We start from the raw sequence: 20,845 nt of genomic DNA, 5'->3' as shown, positions 1-20,845 counted from the left end.
AACTGTGTTCCTGTGCTTCCTGCTCTAGGTGCATGTATTTTTAATGGAAACTTTAAATGCCTTCCATTCACTCACCGGGTTGCATCACCATGGCAGCATGACTTGGTGAGTGGGCTGAAGGCATTTAAAGAGATTGCAGTCTCTTCAGCCATGCTGAATAAAAGCCAAATGATATCGGTTATTTCAGTAGATGAATCAGATTGTCTAATTCAGATGAATAAAAAGGTAAAGGTAGCCCCCTGTGCAAGCACTGAGTTGATGTCACATCAGAACGTTTTCTTGGCACTTTTTGTTGTGGGGTGGTTTGCCATTGCTTTCCCTAGTTATCTACACTTTACCCCCAGCAAGCTGGGTACTCGTTTTAACAACCTCAGAAGGATGGAAGGCTGAGTCAGTTCAGTATATACCAAGAGCACACCCCTAGTAGGAAGATAGTTTAGGAGCAACATGCAATTAAAATAAGGTGTTCTTAATAACAACCTTTGTTTGTTTGTTTGTTTTCAATTTATTACATTTGTATCCCGCCCTCCCCTAACAGGCTCAGGGCGGCTAACATCAATTAAAACAACATAAAATTACATTATTACAATACAATCATAATCAGTTATTAAAAACATCTCAAACATATACACTTCCGATCCCTAGATGGCATTATTATTACTTCTTGATTAGCGCTGTTTACTGTGATGTTATTGGATGTTATAGAGCGCCTTACCTTTCTGTTTGGGTTGGGTTAAGATATCAGTGCTGTGGGGTGGTGGAGTACTGGACGCCTCCACTAGAAGTTAAAAGCATGTTTGAACAGTTTTGTCTTGCAGGCCCTTTGGCTGTGAGAGCGATCTGGCTGTGACAGCGATCTGGCTGTGACAGCGATCTGGCTGTGACATCTGTCATCCCATTGATCATAAGGGTTGATCTGGCTGACCTGCCTGGCTAGGCAGGTGATTCCTACCTCCCTCACCACTCCATGTGCATCCCACCCAAAGCTGCACACTTAGTGGAAGAGGACAACCATTCCAATAGAATGAGTGTGCTGTTCTTTAGTTAAGGGTATAGGATAGCTGTGCTTCCCTGCTAGAGCCGCCAAACAAGCTCATAGTCTGTTTTGCACAGAAGGCCCTCCAGGAAGGTATTTCATTTTCATGAAGCAGCCTCTGTTTTCTGAGAGTCAGGGGCTGAGCTCTGCCAAACTCCTGAGCAAATATTTGTGGCCAGATATTTAACGATTATGCTCTGTAAGCAAAGTTCATTCCAATTATGGTAACTTTTGAAAAGAGAAGAGCATCCTGGCACCATTTTTTGTATCGCGTTGCTTCATTGAACTGCAGTTGTCATTATGTAGGGCTTCAGCATGTGAGACCAAGTGCACTGTGCCCTTAATAACCACCTGGCTAGTACTGCACCAGATTTTTGTAAGTGGATGTTTTTGCTCTGGAAGTATTGTATTGGGAGGCATCCCAAATCATTCCCCAAATCATTCTTATTTTGTTGCTTATTTGCAGCATCTGTGTAGCCACTCAAGTTCTACTTTAACTAGGGATGGCCATGAATTGGCCCACAAACTAAAGTTCATGACAAATTTTGGCTAGTTTGTATTTCACAAAGTCAAGTTCATGGCAGGTCAACCTGCACGAACTTTGAAGCTGTTCCTGGAGGTTAGTTGCAGTTTTTGAATGGATATGTTTTCAGACAGTCTCCGCTCAATAAAGATGTTTACCAAACTTCACAGCAAACTTCAAGGGGGGCAGTGAAGTTTCCCTGTGAGTCTGGTGTCACTGGCTTTTTCTTGAGTTGTTTTCATAGACTACTGTAACTGCAGAAATGCAAGTCACTGGCTTTTTCTTGAGTTGTTTTCATAGACTACTGTAACTGCAGAAATGCAAGTAAAAACCCTGCAGTACAAACTGAAGGGGAAAGGACTTTTCCCCCAAGTCCAGTACAGCCAGTTCAGTGTTCAAGGGGAGGGGTAGATTTTGCAAGTCCAGCACAACCAGTTCAGTGTACACAATGCCTGGCAGAATCCAGTACCACTGTGGGACTGCAAGCTTAAAAGGACAGATTGATCTCAAAGCACAGTGTCACAAGAAATCCGAGATTGCAAGCTGTGTGAAAGAAAAAAGGAACACAAAGGAACTCTAGCAAAGTGGGGGGGGGGGCTCTTGAAACTGACAAGAACAGTGGAGAAATCTGATGACCAGGGGAGGGGGAGAACCTGTGCCTGTCATTTCCCCATTAAGGACTTTCCTGAGGGCACCTTTTTTGGGAGGTTGTAACTCAGATCCTATAAATCCAATCGTCACCAAACTCGGTGGAAGAAAGTCAGCCAGAGATCCCCTGCAAGTTTGGTGTCTCTAGCATGCTGGGGATGGGGGGGGGGGGGGTGTTCTACTGGGTCACAATTTGCCTAAAAGTTCATGAATTTGCATAAAAGTCCACAGCTCGCAAACTGGGCACACCACAAACCAAGCTGCATTTTTCCAGTTCATACCCATTCCTTTCATACTTGTCTTACCCCTCTACATAATTTCCCAAATGGACTGTTTTTTTTTCATTCCGGGTGGAAGTGCATGTGGAAAATGCATACCACTTGGGCTTAGAAGAAGAAGAATGTAGATTTATACCCTGCTCTTCTCTCTGAATCAAAGACTCAGAGTGGCTTACAATCTCCTATATCTTCTTCCCCCACAACAGACACCCTGTGGAGGTGGGTGGGGCTGAGAGGGCTCTCACAGCAGCTGACCTTTCAAGGACAACTTCTGCGAGAGCTATGGCTAACCCAAGGCCATTCCAGCAGCTGTAAGTGGATGAGTGGAGAATCAAACCCGGTTCTTCCAGATAAGAGTCCACATACTTAACCACTACACCAAACTGGCTCTCTTAGCCATATGCCTTACTGGGAAAAGAGGGTGGCATGGTATAGCCCAGTCTGTTCAGATCTCAGAAGGTAAGCAGGATTGGTAATTGGGAGGGAGACTACCAAGGAAGACTCTACAAAGGAAGTCAATGGCAAACTGCCTCTGCTTCCCACTTCCCCTTGCTGGGGTTGCCGTACATTGGGGACAACTTGACAGTGCTTTATACATACACACATGCCCCTGATTCACTATAGAGGAGAATGGGGTGGCTATTCTTAGCATAACAAGGAAAGATCTAGACCAAAGAAGAGCAACTGCAGCTGGAGTAATTACAGCAAGCTATCAAACAGAAAAAAAATGGCTGGCTGCTATTAAGGACAATAGGATGAAATTACAAGAAAAATCCAGGGCACCGGGTCACAAGCTGCTTTTCTTCAAAAGCTCCATTCAGATCATACAGCTTCTTTTCAACACGAGCTAGTGTTCCGATGGAAACAAAATGCAAGTCAAATTCCCGATCAGGAAATAAACCACAGGCAGCCCAGTTGAACCCTGTACAAATAATGAGCATCCTTTGGCCTGTCTGATGAGTAGAGTCTCTGCCACATTTTGCTGCAATTCTTTCAAGCAAAGCTATTGGAGTGAAAGCAGAGATAGGGAGAGCCCAAACACAACAAGTTTAAGTTTGGCCCCAATGTAAGCTACCATGAAGGCCAAAAGATTTCATAGCAGGATGAGTTTGGGCCCTTGCCAGGGCTTTTTTTCTAGAAAAAGCCCAGCAGGAACTCATCTGCATATTAGGCCAGACTCCTGATGTCACCATTGTTTCACACAGGGCTTTTTTTATAAAAAGCCCAGCAGGAACTCATTTACATACTAGGCCACACCCCCTGACACCAAGCCAACCAGAACTGCGTTCCTGCTCAAAAAAAAAAAAGCCCTGACCGTTGCAGTTTAAATTTACCACCTAGAAGCTGCAAATTGACACAAGAAGAGGAAGAGTTATTTTTATACCCCACTTTTCTCTACCCTCAAGAGTCTCAAAGTGGCTTACAATTGCCTTCCCTCACTCTCCCCATAGCAGGCACCTTGTGAGGGAGGTGGGGCTTGAAAGAGAGTTCTGAGGGAATGGTGACTGGCCCAAGACCACCCAGCAGGATGCATGTGGAGAAGGGGGGAGTCAAACCCGGTTCGGCAGATTAGAGTGTGCCACTCTTAACCACTACACCAAACCAGCTCTTCAAATAGCCAATAGCCAAATGAATGTTGCTTGACTGCAAATAAAGACACTTTACCATGTAATTCCGTGTGGGTGGTGGGATTGTATATTTTAACAAGCAGTATTTGTTCATCCGGAGCACAAACATAAATAAACCAAACATTCTGCAGCGTAGTTTACTGATATTTCATACAGTGGTTGCTGATGCCAAAGCCCCCAATCAAATTTACTAGGCTTCCGGCAAACATTATAATGATCTGTGGTCATGGCATCTCTCCACTTGGAACAGCCTATCCTAACCTGCATTTTCATCAGTTCATTATTTCTTTTTTTGTAGCAGGAACTCCTTTGCATGTTAGGCCACACAGCTCTGATGTAACCAGTTCTCCTGGAGCTTACAGTAGGCCCTGTACTAAGAGCCCTGTAAGCTCATGGAGAACTGGCTACATCAGGGCTGTGTGGCCTAATATGCAAAGGAGTTCCTGCTACAAAAAAAAGCCCTGCTGATGCAGATGAAAATGATGATGAAGAGTTGAATATGAATCTGATGCTGAACAATAGAACCTTACTTATGGAGGGGAAGGGTTCATTTCACAAATGGGTGTGGATCAAATTCTTCCAGTACCAGGAAAGAAAAATCACTAGGGGAATGGTTAGTCCCCATAAAGTGTTGGCAGAGTGGAGCTTCAATTTTTTGGGTTCTAAGATGCCACCTATGCTCATCCTGGTCCGAAGTGCTCTAATAAAGGAGAGTGATTGGCCCAAGGTCACCCAATGAATTCTGTGAGTTGAAACTGGATCCTGCTGGTTTTAGTCCAGCATACTGACCACTACACTCCTGCACTATCTCTCTCTTTTAAACAATCTGCTTATATCAGCAGAGCAAATGTGTGTGTGTGTGTCCCATCAAGTTACAGCCAATTTATAGCAAATCCAAGCAGGATCTTTCAAGAAAAGTGAGCAGCTGAGGTGGTTGACCATTGCCTTCCTCTACAGAGTCTGCCTTGGAGGTCTCCCAAGCACCCACACTGCTTAGCTTCCAAGACCTGCCTTCACTCCCCAGCAGAGTAAATACTGGAATCTCTTTCACTGTCTTTCTTTAATTTTGCTGTCCAGTTTTCTATTTCACACAACCACAGAAGTGAAAATCACTGAAGCAGAGTAAATACTGGAATCTCTTTCACTGTCTTTCTTTAATTTTGCTGTCCAGTTTTCTATTTCACACAACTACAGAAGTGAAAATCACTGACTCACTTTTTTGTAGCTTTGTGTGGACATTAATAATCCTGTTTAATATCACAGGTGGGCTTAGTTTGCCTGAGAAAAACAAATGGGTCAGCAGCTAGCTTTGATTGAGGACCATGTTGGTAATGTAGTGAGAGGTCAGGGGCCAAGACCTCAAACTGCTCCAGCCAGCCTGCCGAGTCCCATAGTCACAGATGCTGCTTTGTCCACCTTCATTTTGCCTTTGGGATTGGCAATTAGGAGACCAGATGATACTACTGAAAGGGCTGAGTTTGGCTCAGGGCTGACCTCAGTGCAAAAAGATCTCACTCAGCGTTTCAAGAAACACATCTCTGTTTGGCCAGCCTGAAGGATTGCTGTGTCACACAGTAGAGTCCTAAACAGAGCTAGACTTTTCTATGTCCATTGAAGTCAATTGGCTAAGAAGGGTGTTATTTTATTTAGGACTGCATAGTTAAGACTATAAACAACTTTGTAAATTGGAATAGCAATATAACTGATTAGTAGTTGTAGAAGCAAGTAGTAATTTGCTGATAATACATTGCTTCAAGTGGGATACACAAATTCCGTTGCTATTTATCTTTCCAGACTTTATAATTGCATTGGAAATGGATGGTAGTTTTTTTTGTTTTGTGGGGTTTTTTTTTCACTTAGCTGTTGCAACTTTTGGATTTTTCACCACTTTGATCAGATTTCCCCTAGGACCGCTGTCAGAAACACTGATATCAAATACATCTTCTGTTCTTTGTTTCAGGTTCTTCCAACACTCCTCTATCCAAGGCTGGCCTAGAAGCTTCTTGTCCATCTGAAGAAAATGGGAGGCGATGGTGAAAATGTAGTCCTAAGGAATATTCTGGTGGGTCTCAACTTAATGCTGCTGGGATCTATCTTCAGACCCTTTGAATGCCGGCTAGAAGTGACCACGGAGAGAGTCAAAAGACAGGTCTCTGATGAGGAAGGCAGCTTTGCCAACTACACATCCCCGGTCAAAGAGCAGCCCATGGTCTTCAGTCACATATACAACATAAACGTGCCTCTGGACAGCCTCTGCTCAACCTCCCTAGAGGCTTCATCTGACCCGGAGGTGAGTTCGGAGGATGACCGGATGACGGAATACACCGAGCAGACCTCAGACAGTGAGAGCCAGGTGACCTTCACCCACAGGATAAACCTCCCCAAACAGACTTGCAAGTGTGCCGCCTCTTCCCGTGATATCCAAGAGCTGCTGAGCAGGATTGAGATGCTGGAGAGGGAGGTGTCCATGCTCCGGGACCAATGCAACTCCAATTGCTGTCAAGAAAGTGCAGCCACAGGTAGTAACCAATGCCGTGAGGTCTTGCTGGGGGCTAAGAGATTTCGAAGGAAAGGAGAATGAACTTGACGTCATTTGCTTAGGACTTGGATAGGCAGAGCTCTCCACTGTGCCTCTAGGTTTCCAGCCATTGCAGAACCCAAAGGCCTAAAACCTTATTGAGGGATTTACATCTAATTTTTAAACAAATATATCCAAAACATCCTTGCTGATGTTCTTTCCAGAAAGAATAGCCTAGAAACTATAGACAAGTGTCCCAAAATGGGCTATTTATATCCTTAAGGAAAGGTGTTGGTGCTCACTTCGCACGGGACCCTGTTTTCCATTGTCCTGTTCTTTTCTGCTATGTATTGCAACTTGTTTGGAGGAATCAGCCTTTTGGCCAAGTTTAGAATGAAAACTTTGTTGGGAGGCAGAAAGAGTCAAGATATGGAAGAAGCAAATGGACCTAAATGTGGTTAGGACTAGTTGGTAGGACATATTTTATTCCCTTAAGTGGCACAAACTGCTGGACTTTTATATATTTATTTTATTTTTTATTATTATTTATTAAATTTATGAATCGCCTCATCCCGACCAATGCCGGGGTCTAGGCAATGTACAACAAAAAGTACACATAAAATCAATAAAACCAGTAACTTAAAACAGTTGTAACCCATTTATGAAACTTATATCCCTTTTTTGTGTCCCTACAAGAGCCACCAAGGAAGAGCCTGAAACATAATAGCCGTTATGGGCTAGGAGAAAGGGAACATTAGTCAATGACCCTGAAAAGTGGTTCATTTAGACCACTGGGTATCAGAGCCGGATCTAAGCGGGAGCAGGGGGGCGCTTGCCCTGGACGCCGCCAGAGGGGGAGCGCCAAATTGGGTATGGAGTCCATTCTATTCTATGGGCCCATAAGATAGAATGGGCCCATAAGGGGGTGTCATTTTTTAATCCCCCTCTCAAAAACATGTAGATCCAGTTCTGCTGGGCATGCAAAGGGTGTTCCATATTTCAGGTTCTTGGAGAAGAGAGAGATGTGGAGGATAACATCCACAAAACATCTACCCAAACCTAGAAAAGTCCAATGCTCAATTCATGTGTACTAAAGCTGTATGTACATGGCAAACACACGTATTACTCCTGTTCACTTGACTATAGTCAATGTGCAGATTAGGAGGATTGAGGGTAGCGCACATTCCTGCTAAGTGTGACTGGTAGGCTCCTAGTATGTCTGTAAGGTCTGTCAAGGTCTTATATGGGAGAACTGAAGCTTGACTCCTCCCTCTAGAACTCCTCAGACAGAGAGAAGAGCCTTGGGCAACAGAATCACTAACTTTCTGCTACAGAAATCACTGGGAATTGTAATTTATGAGAGTTTCCAAAGCTTTTAGAAAGGACCTAGAGTGCCAAACAAAATAGAATTTCCAAAATGTTTTCTCTTAGAACTTGTTGTGTGCCCCATGCTCCCAGCAAGCACTTCTTTTCTTCAATGGCTGGGTGCAGACTGTGGCATGAAGAGAGGGAGGTTTGTCTCCATATGCCATTTCTCCAACCGAAAACAGCCCCAGAGGGATCTTATTTGCCTTACTGGGGAAAACTTGCAGATGACACAAAGGACAAATAACAGATCTGCATGGATGCTTCAGGTCAGGGGAAATTGTGGTGGAAATTGTGCGGAAACATGTAAATCATGCTTTCCTCATGTCTAGAGTTGCCAAATGCTTGGCAGATTCCTGGAGATGTGGGGAGGCTAAGCTATGGGGAGAGAACTTAGTAGATATGCAATTCCATAGAGTCCACTTCACCAGATCTGGACTTGCCAGCTTCCAGGTGGGACCTGGAGATCTCCCACTTTTACATCTGATCTCTAGCTGGCAGAAATCAGCTCTCCTGGAGAAAATGGCTGCTTTGATGGGTGGATTCTATGGCATTGTACCGTGCTGAGGCCTCTTCTCTCCCCAAACCATGCCCTCTCCGGGATCCAAGACTTTTTTTGAGCAGGGATGCACAGGAACGCAGTTCCAGCAGGCTTGGAGTCAGGGTGTGTGGCCTCATATGTAAATGAATTCCTGCTGGACTTTTTCTACAAAAAAGCCCTGTGTGAAACAATGGTGATAATGGGGGGGTGTTCTGATATGCAAATAGGGCTGCCAAGCCCCCGGGCCAGGCAGGGGTTCTCCTGCCCTGGAGGCTCCCAAACTACTGGCCCACACTGGGCTGGTGGGGGAACCTCCTCCAACGTCCCTGGCGCAATGAGGTCATTGCTCCAGCGATGCTGTGCACCAGCCACTCTAGGGTTTCCGGGGAAGCTCTATGGTTTTTCTGGATGCTCTAGCAATTTGGGAGGGAAAACTCTATGGTACAATAGAAGGCCGCGAGGGACTTGGCAAACCTATATGCAAATGAGCTCCTATTGGGCTTTTTCTATTTAAAAAAGCCCTGCCCAGAACCACCCCCAAAGTATCCAGGTATTTTCCAACACAGACCTGGCAACCCTAATCTCATCTGGTTTGACACTCTCAGTAAGAGTTTAGGCCTAATGAACCCAGCAGTTCATTCATACCCAGTGCTGGAATGGAAGTTTTGGGGAAAGTAACATTAGGCAGGGTGGTATATAAAATGACTGAGGAGGCTTCCAAGTCTAGTCAGGGAAAAGGAAAATGGCAGAGTTTCCCTTCTCTTGATTTTTAAAAACCGGGGTCTTTCTGAGCCTTTGAAGCACAAAATGTTCTTTAAAGAATGAACTCGGTCCCAAAACTGAAGGGTGAGACTCACCGACCTCTACTTAAGAGCAGAGAGCACTTATGATAAGAAAGATAACAAAGATACACTATTTTCTCTGTAGCAGTTTAAAAATAGACTGAGATCATTTTTCTGACAGTTTCCAAAGAGATCTTATGGCTGAAAGTAGTATATTCAGAAGGAAAGCACTCTCGCTTTCTTTCAAACTGCCATGCTGCATTCAATTAAATGTGCACAAGTCTCAATGAACTTCATGGAAACTTGTGCATGTATAATAAGATCACACCCTTAGTGCCTCTGAAAATCAGAAGGCCTTATTAAAAAAAAGAAAGAAAAAAGAAAAGAAAAGAACAACACCTTGGGGGATATCTTCAGCAGTCCATATGGTGTGAGCAAAAAACTTATTTAAAAAGCAGAGAACTATCCACACTGTCTTTCGTCTGAATAATAAAGTGGCAAGCTTTGTGAAGCTCCCTGTAAACCTTTCATCAGGCTAAAGTCTTTCAAAAGACACGGTTCAGTTGGTCATCTCTACAAGTCTGTTTTTCAAAGCCAAAGTAACAGCATGCTGTTGTAATAAGGATGGGTTTCGAAAAGGGGGTTGTTGATGTAGTGAATCTCAGTCTGATGAAGGAGAGGAAGAGCGTAAAAAAAAGATTTTACACCTGAAGGAATGTCATATCAGAGAGATAGTTTGCAATCTTAAGGGCAGGTGGGGGCCAGCAATGAGGAAGAAAGGAGGGAATGAAACAATAAGCACACAGAGTACCTGACTGGAGTAAAACAGGCCACCGTTGTATTGGTTACAGCAAAATGAAGCATTGGTGCAGCGTAGGGCAGGATCCAACACATTGGGTGACCTGTCTGTCAGCAGTTTGCCTTCTGGAGAACACCGTCCCCAGCTTGCCTGCTGGGGGAACCTTGAGTTCTTCTTCCTGTTTCAATATGTGTGTTCCTCAGACCTCAAGACAAGTTGGTGTATCACCAGTGCCTGTGTCATCAAAGACTACAATCAGCCATAACAATTTAGGGATGCATACAAACTTTTTCAATAGATACAAATCTGAAAAGAAAGAGAACTCTACACTCTTCAATAATGTAACAGAGGAACAAAGTCTTCAGCATCTTCTTGCAATGTTGGCAAACCAATGGACCCACTTGTCACGTGAGGGTGGAGCTAAGCAACCACCCCAAGGTGGGCATACTGTTATAGGGCTCAATCCCCAAGACCCCTTAAGAGGGTCCCCATCTGGGGAGGCAGGCACACAGGCATAGTCTCCCCCCAAATGGACCCAGCCCAATGCCTGAAACTGCCATAAATGAAATAAAGGGAGGGAGGGGTGTCCAAAATGAACAGGGCTGAGTGAGTGACAGACCAGCCCTTTAATATTCATAGGGAGATAGTTTCTTGAAAGGCTTTCTGCTTGCCTCTTTGACTCGCTGTTACACAAGGGATATATACAACAGGGTTACTTGTAGCAAAATTCCATAATCCACCCTAGCTGGAGTTCTTTGATCCAGTAGCCCACCATGTCAATACCACCATTTTGGAACGGAGAATGATGCGGCCCCTTTCTCTGTCATTGATGGGGGAGTCCAGTGGTCCCCATGGACATTGTGGTACCTGCTGATATGTTTCCTGAAACCCATTTACTTCTTAATGAAATCATTTGCTCCCCAAACCTAAATGACCTGGCTTTCTCTGCCTAATTAGCGCTTCAGAAGAACTCCTTCCTTCAGAAGAAGGAAGCGCTTCAGAAGAACTCAGGATGCATCACCTTGGTGTATGTAGACAGCATCCACTGAGAAATAGTGGCCTTCCTCATGGGAGTACACTTGATTTGGAACCTACCAACATTTTGTGACCAATGTGCTTGCTGCCTGTGGCAGCCATTTTGTGGTGGCACCTTTTCCCCATTCACAAAAGTGCCCACAGGCTGAAAAAAATTGGGAACTCATGGTACAGTCTTTGCTTCTATACATCTTTGAATCTGGTGCCACTGAAGTGTGAAGCAAGCAAGCTTTATTTAACAGTGGAACTGTCTGCTGCCTCCAGCAGACATAACTAAACACCATCCCTGTCCCACCAAATCCCACTCCCTAGTCTGCCAATGACTTATCTCCTGGTTCCAGTATTCAAAGTTCTGGAGACAAGGCCATCTTAGCTGTTATTTGCTAGGCCAAGAAGTTCACCAGCTTTTAAAAACTGAAATATAAAGAATACAAACAGAAGGATAGATTGGGTAGGACACCAAGAGTGAAGCAATTGGCCAGTGTGACAGCTGCCAGTCATGGCAAGACTGGGATATTTTATGTGAAAATTAAGCTCCCTGTGCTACACTCTTAGACTGACTGTCATGGACTCCATTAAGCCTAAATTCAGAGGCTGTTGATACCTTCTCCCAACAGCCTTTGGAACAACACCTGCTCACCCCATATGGTGACTGTTTTTATCAGAGAAACTAATTCATGCCAGTGAAATCGACGTTTAAATCTGCCAAAGCCTCAAAGAGCTCTGCTCTTTGTCATAAGGACAGTGGTGTAAAAGTTCCAGGTAATAAAAATAGCCTGGTAACATCCTCATCCTCCTTTACTCTCTGGTTGGTTTGGTATTTTTGATCAGCTTCATTAGGTGTCCTGTCAGTCAGTCAAAAACACCTGTTTCTGCCATGCAAGTTTTAAATATAACCAGGGTTTTTTTGTAGGAAAAGTCCCGCAGTGACTCATTTGCATATTAGGTCACACTCCCTGACATCACCATTGTTTTGTGCGAGGCTTTTTTGTAGAAAAAGCCCAACGGAAACTCATTTGCATACTATGCCACACCTCCTGACACCAAGTCAGCAGGAACTGTATCCCTGTGTGTTCCTGCTCTAAAAAAGCCCTGATTATAACACATCTTAGGGCAGTTAAAAATTTTAAAAAGTCCAAGAGCTGAGCATGCTGGAACAAATCAGTCCGCAGGCCAGCAAAGTCAAAGTCCTGTAGAACCTCAGCAGCTAGATCAGATTAAAGCTCTCTGCAAAATCACAGCTCCATTCCAAGTCCAGGTGAACTTTACTAAACCTAAAGAGACTGACAGCTTTGATCAAAGATCTTGCAAGCAGAATTTGTAGGATCATAAAGTTTTGCTTGTTGTATATGTTTATTAATTTCCTTGCTTTCATTATGAGTCAAGCAATGAAGGTAGCAGGTGGTGACTGCAAGAAGGAGGTAGCTGGATTTCTGGTATTCCAATGTTGATAGGCATAAAAATGAAAGGGTTAATGTTTTTAGAACAAGGATTCCCCACTGTGACACTCAGAGGTGTCATGGAGCTCACCCATATGTTTCCTGGTGCCCACTTTCTCCTTTCTCAGAACAGCCCAGCTTCAGAAGAGCCCAGAAAGCATCACCTTGGGCTCTTTTGCATTCTCATTTTCATCACTTTTGTCCCTATTGCTTTGGGTTTTTCTTTTCTTTTCTGCGCATGTCTTGCTCCTTCTAGTGGTTAGTTTGATATTACATTACTGTACGTCCGGCTTAAAAACTTGCAATTTAAATCTGCAGGGAGATACGCCAGTCATACATCAATGTAATGTTGAATAAACCACCAGAGGAAGTAAAACACATATGCTTAATAAGAACTAACCACGCCATCTTGGATTTTAGGGAATGAAACTGAAGGATTGTTTTAAACTGTAGAAAATTGTATGAAATGTTTTTAATGATCTTATTGTAATTTTATTTCAGCACTGTTGTTTTAACTGTTGTTAGCCACCCTGAGCCTATCAGGGGAGGGCGGGATTCAAATGTAATAAAATAAATATGTAACAGTAAAAAACCCAAAGCAATAGGGACACAAAAACAACAAAATTGAAAATGTGGAAGGTTCCACCTATTTAGAACCAGCTGCTGAGAGGACTCTTGGCCTGAAACCTCTAAACATTTTGTGGTTGATCCAACCTTCCGCGGCAAACATTTTGTGGTTGGTTGTAAGCTCCCATGTCAGACATTTAGTGGTTGCATCCACAACCTGTTCTAAAATTCCAAAAGCGCCCACAGGCTTAACAGAGTTGGGGAGCCCTGTTCTAGAACTAGGATTTCAGGAACATCATTAAATTGTTCTCCTCAATAATATTTTGAAAATCTCTTTAATCTGGAAAAGTATCCTAATGTTTCAAATTTGCATGTAAAGGAGTTTGGTGGAGGGCGGCGACTCTGCTGTTTTCAGATGTATCTTTGATAGCTGCAGAAAGTCACTGAACAGCTGGGACCCATTCACCTGGCTAGCATTGTCAGTTGGGCTGAAGCCCAAGGATGGAACTGCAGTGGAAACCTGCAGGTCAAAATGAACAGAATGTTGGCAGCTGCAAGCATTCCAATGGCCTTTATGTATCAGGGATAGTACAAGTTCCCAAGCATCTGTCCTTGCTCAGTCACTTTCTCCATTGCATTCAGAATTTGTAGAGCTTTGATGGTGCCTTTTTTTAAAAGTTTATGTTAGTAATACATACCCTTTATGTATGAGCCCAGGGACTTCCCTTTTATGTCTCCGCACAGCTATCTGACCAGATTGTAAAATGTTGCCGATTGTGTTTGGGTTGTTATAATAAGCACAGCCAAGCTTTCTTGCTAAATTGGACATTCTATTAAGGGTACTTCTCCCCCCAAAAAAATTAATAATGAAAACCATCAAGGCCAGTTTACATGCATGCTTTTCTTCAGAAGCCAATCCAGGGCAAGCTACGGCAGAATGAATGGAGCAAAAAAAAAGAGAAGAGCCTTCACCAATGTGACCCTTGCTGTGAGAATAAAGGTGTTACTTTCATTTGTACAATGCCATGCAGTATGCAAGCTCTTATTGAAAAAAGTCTAGAGTAGACTTTCCACACTGCTCCAATCTTTCCATGCTGCTCCAATCTAACAATATTGGATGCATGTAACTGGATTTTGACTGCAGAAGCTGTGGGGGTTCCTCCTCTGTTTTTCTATATTTTTAGAACTGAACAAAAACACAGACTTCTTTTTGTGGGACTTTTGTCCCCTGTGAAATGAGGGGCCCTTTGGGGCAGTCGATTTCACGGAGGCATGTATAAAGCAGGAGAATGTTCATAGTCTTTAAAGTGGGAGGCAGTCCCTGTTGTGATTCCTCCCCCCCCAAACACACACACACATGCACACACAGCTTCCTGACAACTTTGCCAAGAGAAAGAGGGGCTGCGATTTTGCAGTGATTGGTTTTCTAAGGGAGAGCTGCTTATGTGTGTATATAATTACATTTATGAAAAATATTAAGACAGAAATAAAACATGGCAGAAATATTAATACAGAAATAAAACATTGCTGTTAATACAGCAGTGCACCTATGTCTCTATAAATATCAAGCAATAAATAGTGATAACAAGAGAATGCTGTTCTTCCAAGGAAAAATTCAGGCCACCTGAAATGGCACTTTTCACTGCAACAGAAGAACCCCATTCACCCCAGCCCTGATATCCTTATTATTGTGAATTGCCTCGAGTATTGATTATGTGTAATCATTATTGTGATCGAGAGCATGAAGCAGCAAGACTCAGAAAGTCAGAACAGCCGCGGGTAGGAGGTATTGGACCATAGTCTCCAGTTCCTTCTGTTGCAGGGGAAAGCCATATCTCTGCAAGGGAAAAGGCTAGAGGCTTGCTTTTCAAAAGGAACACTGCAGATTCAGAGACCCCCGTGCACACATTGGCATGGCTTTTGGGGTAGAAAAGGCCCAGCAGGAACTCATTTGCATATTAGGCCACACCCCCTGATGTCCCTGTTGTTTTGCCTAGGGTTCATTTGCATATTAGGCACCCCCTGATGCCAAGCCAGCCGGAACTGCGTTCCTGCTCAAAAAAAGCCCTGCATGTTGGTATAACATTATATTGGTACAAGAGTTTTGTAGTGCCAGTTTTAAAAAAAAAAATCCAAAAGCCCTGGTAGGGGTGGGGTCACTGGGGGAACTGGGATGGGGAAAGCTGCAATGTGGAAGCCCATTCCCTCTGGGTTTTAACAGCAGTCACACCAGCAATGAGGAAACCATGCAAGCCTGTGCCTGTGTGAACCCACATGATGCTGCCTTATACAGAACCAGACCATCAGTGGCTATTAGCCATAAGATATAGCTAAAACACTCTGTCTGGGGCAGTGGTGTTCTGCAACCTTGGTGCTTGGGGGGCAACAGTGAGAGGGCTTCTGGGGTCAGGGCCAGAGCCAGCGGGACAGAGGGAGTGGTGCTCGCTATAGAATCTGCAGCACCCCCACCCAACCTTCCCTAATCTTCCTTTTCAGTGAAAATTGGGGAAGGGGTGCTGCTGATTCTATAGGGGTAGGGCTTTTTTGAACAGGAATGCACAGGAACACAGATCTGGCTGGCTTGGCATCAGAGGTGTGGCCTAATACACAAATGAGTTCCTGCTGGGCTCCTTCTACCAAAAAAAGCCCTGTATAGGGGACATCACCTCATGCCCTCCCACCCTGCTGGCTATAGCCCTGTCTGGAGTTCTGGCCATACTGGTGGACCTCCTGATGGCACTTGGCTTTTGGCTACTGTGTGACACAGCGTTGGAGTGCATGGGCCACTAGCCTGATCCAATATGGCTTCTCTCAGAATCACAGTGTTGGAAAGGGCCATACAGGGGTCATACTCCCTCTTATGTTCTTAATGTGTCATGCAAAGCACAGGCTCTTCCACTGAGCCACAGCTCTTCCCTAAACCATGTGTGGAAGCCATAGATGGAAAGACAGGCACACACAGAGTACTTGACCTTGGGCAAAGGTGAAAGTAACTTGGAGTTCTCTCTCTGTCTTTCTCTGGAGGCTCAAGGCAGAAGGAGGTAGCACTTCAACTTCTTTCTTACCTGGCCCATACCAACTTACTTTCACCCCTGGCTTTGGATAAACTACTGTCACTTATGCAATATCAGGATGACAATAGCAGCTTGTTTTACTGAATTGTTGCACTGGTTTATCAAATGATATGCGTTATCAACAATGATGTTCTCCATTCTTCCAGGACAGTTGGATTATTTCCCTCATTGCAGTGGCCATGGCAACTTCAGCCTGGAATTGTGCGGCTGTGTCTGCAACGAAGGCTGGGCTGGGAAGAATTGCTCAGAGCCTCTTTGCCCCATGGGCTGCTCGAGCCGGGGTGTGTGTGTGGACGGCCAGTGCATCTGCGACAGCGATTATGGCGGGGAAGACTGCTCAGAGGCCCGCTGCCTGACTGACTGCAGCTCCCGAGGACTCTGCGTGGACGGAGAATGCATCTGCGAAGAAGGCTTTGCCGGAGAAGACTGCAGCGAGCTGAGGTGCCCTGGGGACTGTTCGGGGAAAGGAAGCTGTGCCAACGGGACGTGTATCTGCCAGGAGGGCTATGTGGGAGAAGACTGCGGGCAGCTGAGATGCCTCAATGCTTGCAGCGGGCGTGGATTCTGCCAAGAGGGTCTGTGTTCATGTGAGGATGGCTACCAAGGGCGAGATTGTTCATCAGGTAGGACTGTGTGCGAAAACCAGAGCTTTTTTTGAGTAGGAATGCACAGGAACACAGTTCTGGCTGGCATGGCATCAGGGGGTGTGGCATCATATGCAAATGTTTCCTGCTGGGCTTTTTCCACAACAAAGCCCTGTGTGAAACAATGGTGATGTCAGGGGTGTGTCTTGATATGCAAATGAGTTCCTGATGGGCTATTTCTACAAAAAAAAAAGCCCTGGTGAAAACTAAGGATGCATGTGCTCCCAAGTGTTTCTGATTTTTCTGGTTGCTTGCTACTCTTTGGATGCCTTTTGGGGAATGAAGAACGTATACCATTTAAAGAGCAAAAGATAAGAGTGGTTATTAGGAAGAAAGATCAGCTTCAGTACTTTCAATTTCCTATCTCAGTAATGTATCCAAAAGCTTCACCAAACAAACACAAATAAATTTAACTTGCAGCTCCATTGATTATGTTTTTCAATCACCAATTAAAACTGACCTTCACTGAATAATCAGCTAAAGCTTTATTTGATTAATCTATCAACTCAGCTAATTAAAATTTGCTATTTTAATATAAATGGAACTGTGTGGGGAAGGAATAGCACATACCACAAGGTCAACTAACTAGCTACTACAATACCTGCCTCAGTAACATCCAGATTAGGGGTGATTCCGCACTAACCTTGTTCCACGCCAGGCTTCCGTTTCTCTCTGGAGCAAGCTAGCATTTTCGCACCAGCTGCTCTGCACCACCATTTTGCCCAGGCAAAATGGCAGTGCAAAGCAGCTGGTGAGAAATCACTAGTTTGCTCCAGAGAGAAATGAAAGCCTGGCGCAAAGCAAGGTTATTGCAGAATCAGCCTTTATTACTACAAGGCTGTCTCTCTGGTTTGGAAACCACGTGGTACAAAATGTGGTGCCTGGGATGTTAATAGATCAGCCAGGACATTGATGAGAGTTGCCAAATCTGACAGGGTATATTCCTAGATATGGCTGCCAATCCTCAGTTTGGAGGTTGTACCTCTGCTTCTGGGTCATCAGAAAATGGAGAGGGGGAGGGAAATGTCTGCTGGGCACTCCATTATACCCTATGGAGACCTGCTCCCATAGGGTACAATGGAGAATGGATCCATGGTAATCAGGAACTTGCGGGGGGGGGGCTGATTCCTGTAGTCAAGATTCTGGGTAGGCCCCATTCAAGTCTGGTAACCCTAACAGAGCCACCAAGCATCTCATTCTTAAACAGAAAGGTGCAGAGACTCGTGGTAAGAGGCAGACTGGGAGGCCAGAACAGCCTTTTCCCCAAATATCCAGGAATTTCCGAAACCAGAGCTAGCAACCCTACCAAGAGAAGAACCCCAGAATTTAAGGTAGGGTTGTCAGGTCTGTGCTGGAAAATACCTGGAGACTTTTGGGGTGGATCCAGCAGAGGGTGGGTTTGGGGAGGGGAGGGGCCTCAGCTGGATACAACGCCATAGAGTCCACCCTTCAAAGGAGCCATTTTCTCCAGGGGAGCTGATCTCTGCCAGCTGGAGATCAGTTATAAAAGTGGGAGATCTGCAGGTCCCACCTGGAGGCTGGCAACCCTAATTTGAGGAAGGAACTTGTTTGCAGAAGAGTACTCTTAACCTGAATTCAGGAGAAATGTGTGAAATGCTAGTGAAGAAATGGTACTTGGATTAGGGTGGGATAGTTATGGAGACCTGTGATACTGAACATGCTTATTTAGCATACCATGTAATGAACAGAACACGGGGCAGGGGCGTCATTGAAGGCGGGTCTAGTTTTTTTTTAAGATGGACTTGCCTCAACCTACCTAGTTAGTGCCTGTTTAATGCTATTCATCTGTGCTATTTAATCTTTTACTCATGTTCATTTCTCAGTATTTTACCTTCCCTCCCCCCTTTCACTGAATTAATTAGAGATGAGATTAATCCAGCAGTAGTTTCAGCTAGAAGATGGGACTTCATGGCCTCCCTCATCCCAATGAACCCTGAAATGCTCCCCAAATGCTGTTCCTAAGGGAGAAGTCAGAAGTCAAAAAGGGGGAGAAACCGTGAAAATCTCCACTTAGTGAAAATCCAACCCAATGTTTAGCAAATTAAATTTCGGGGGGGGGGGGGCGTTGTTTTAATCAAAAGATTGTATATATATACACAGAGAGTTTTAATAGTGCTTGAATTATTCAAAGACTACAGGGGCATCCTTTAAGTGACTCAGCTTTTGACAGACCTACAGGATCTAGGGCCAGCTTTATGAGGTTGCTGTAACCTCCAGCACTTGTGCTCCTAGCCCCTGGCACCACTCAGTGTGGAAGTGGAAGCAAAATCAGGGACAGAGGTGGCATCCCTTGATGTGGTGACATCAAATGATATTTCTGTTTTGAGGGACATTCTCCTTCTCTGCACCCTGCCCCGGAACCTCTCGGTTCTTCTGGGGCTACCATTCTGCCCCTCCCTTTGACCTCTGGGATTTATTGAACTTCTAGTTTCACCCACAAATCAGATAAGATCTGTGCTCTAGCTCCCCCTCTTGGACAGGACTATCCATCATAACATACACACCACTCAGCAGAGTGCAGAATTACTGGCTCTGCACCTATTTCTAGCTTTTGTGTCTGTGTCAAGCGGTGCTAGCCTGGATTATGGTAGACTGATAGGGGTGGCCTCGTATCGTCTTTGGGCGCCTACTGTCTTTCTGAGTTAAAACTCCAGCCATGGAGACAGGTGATGGCCAGAGAGGTTTCCAATGATAAACTGGACAGGACAAATTGACAGACCCCTTTAGGGCTCCTCAAAGGATACGGAATAGGGCAAAGTCAACAAGCAGCACAGCAAAGGTGAGGCTAATGTGTGATCTTGAAAAGTGGTTAAGAGTGGCGGACTCTAATCTGGAGAACCATGTTTGATTCCCCACTCCCCCACATAAAGCCAGCTGGGTGACCTTGGGTCAGTCACAGTACTCTCAGAGCAGTTCTTTCAGAGCTTCTCTTAGCCCCACCTACCTCACATGGTGTCTGTTGTGTTGAGAGGAACAGAAGGTGATTGTAAGCCACTCTGAGACTCCTTTGGATCATAAAAAGTAGGGTATAAAGCCAACTCCTCTCTTCTTCATGTATTAAAAACGGATATCACAAAGGATGGGCAGAAATATAGGGTGATTTTTTTAAAAAAGCAGGACAATGAAGATTAGTTCAACGAAGCACAAGGCATTTGGGATTTTTGAGATGCTGCCTTGATTCTACCTCATATATACAGGAAAACAAACATCCAAAAGTCAGTGTCAACATGGAAATACCACTGCCTATTGAATTAGCCACAGAAAATTAATCCTATCAGCTGTCACACTAATGGCTAACCACCAGTAATACCACACTATTTCCTAATGGCATTGTCTCCTGTACCTTACTCCTTTTGGGGAGGGGGGATGAGCGTGGTGTTACGCCTTATGAACATATTGTTACCCAGAATCACAGACTCCAAAATGAACTTCCAAAGGGTTCAAGCCCTGTGACTATAGTTGTCAACCACCAGGTAATGACTGGAGATCTCCTGGTTACAACTGATCTCCAAGCAATAGCAATCAGTCCACCTGCAGAAAACGACTGGCCTCCAAAATCTCCAGGTATCTCCCAGCTTGAAGCTGGCAACCCTACTTGAGACCTGTCAGTCATTTTGTTTGCTTGATGGCATCAGCAAACAAAGCAAGTATCAACACACAAGAAGAACCATACCTGTCTGCTGTGTTTTTATCTCAGCTTCCCTCCAAGAAGCTCAGAATAGCATGTGTATTTTTTTTCCACTGCATCCCTACAACGAGGTGGTAAATTAGGCTGAGAAAGGACAATCCCAAGGGTTCCAGTGAATTTTCTGGTGAAGTGCAGTTTTTAAGGATTGTTCTAGGCATGAGATACAGTCTTTGAGCTTATTTTTTCTTAACTAACAGCATTGTACTGAGAAACTGAAATTATTTATTTAGAGGAATTTGGGGCTACCTTTCCAGAGTCC

General features: G+C 44.5%; 1 protein-coding gene across 1 annotated transcript in view; it reads left to right on the top strand.

Annotated features, from left to right (window-relative positions):
* Positions 1-20,845, top strand: part of TNR (tenascin R) — a 599,486-nt gene that overhangs the window by 479,592 nt on the left and 99,049 nt on the right. The window contains exons 3-4 of the mRNA XM_060232476.1: positions 6,074-6,632; positions 16,380-16,856. Of these exons, the coding sequence (XP_060088459.1) occupies positions 6,134-6,632; positions 16,380-16,856 (976 nt within the window). The 5' untranslated portion in view covers positions 6,074-6,133. The remainder of the gene's footprint in view (positions 1-6,073; positions 6,633-16,379; positions 16,857-20,845) is intronic.

This window comes from Heteronotia binoei, chromosome 2, assembly GCF_032191835.1.
Source record: "Heteronotia binoei isolate CCM8104 ecotype False Entrance Well chromosome 2, APGP_CSIRO_Hbin_v1, whole genome shotgun sequence".
NCBI lineage: Eukaryota > Metazoa > Chordata > Lepidosauria > Squamata > Gekkonidae > Heteronotia > Heteronotia binoei.
The sequence above is the reverse complement of the archived record's forward strand: the minus strand, read 5'-3'. Positions and strand labels throughout refer to the sequence as shown.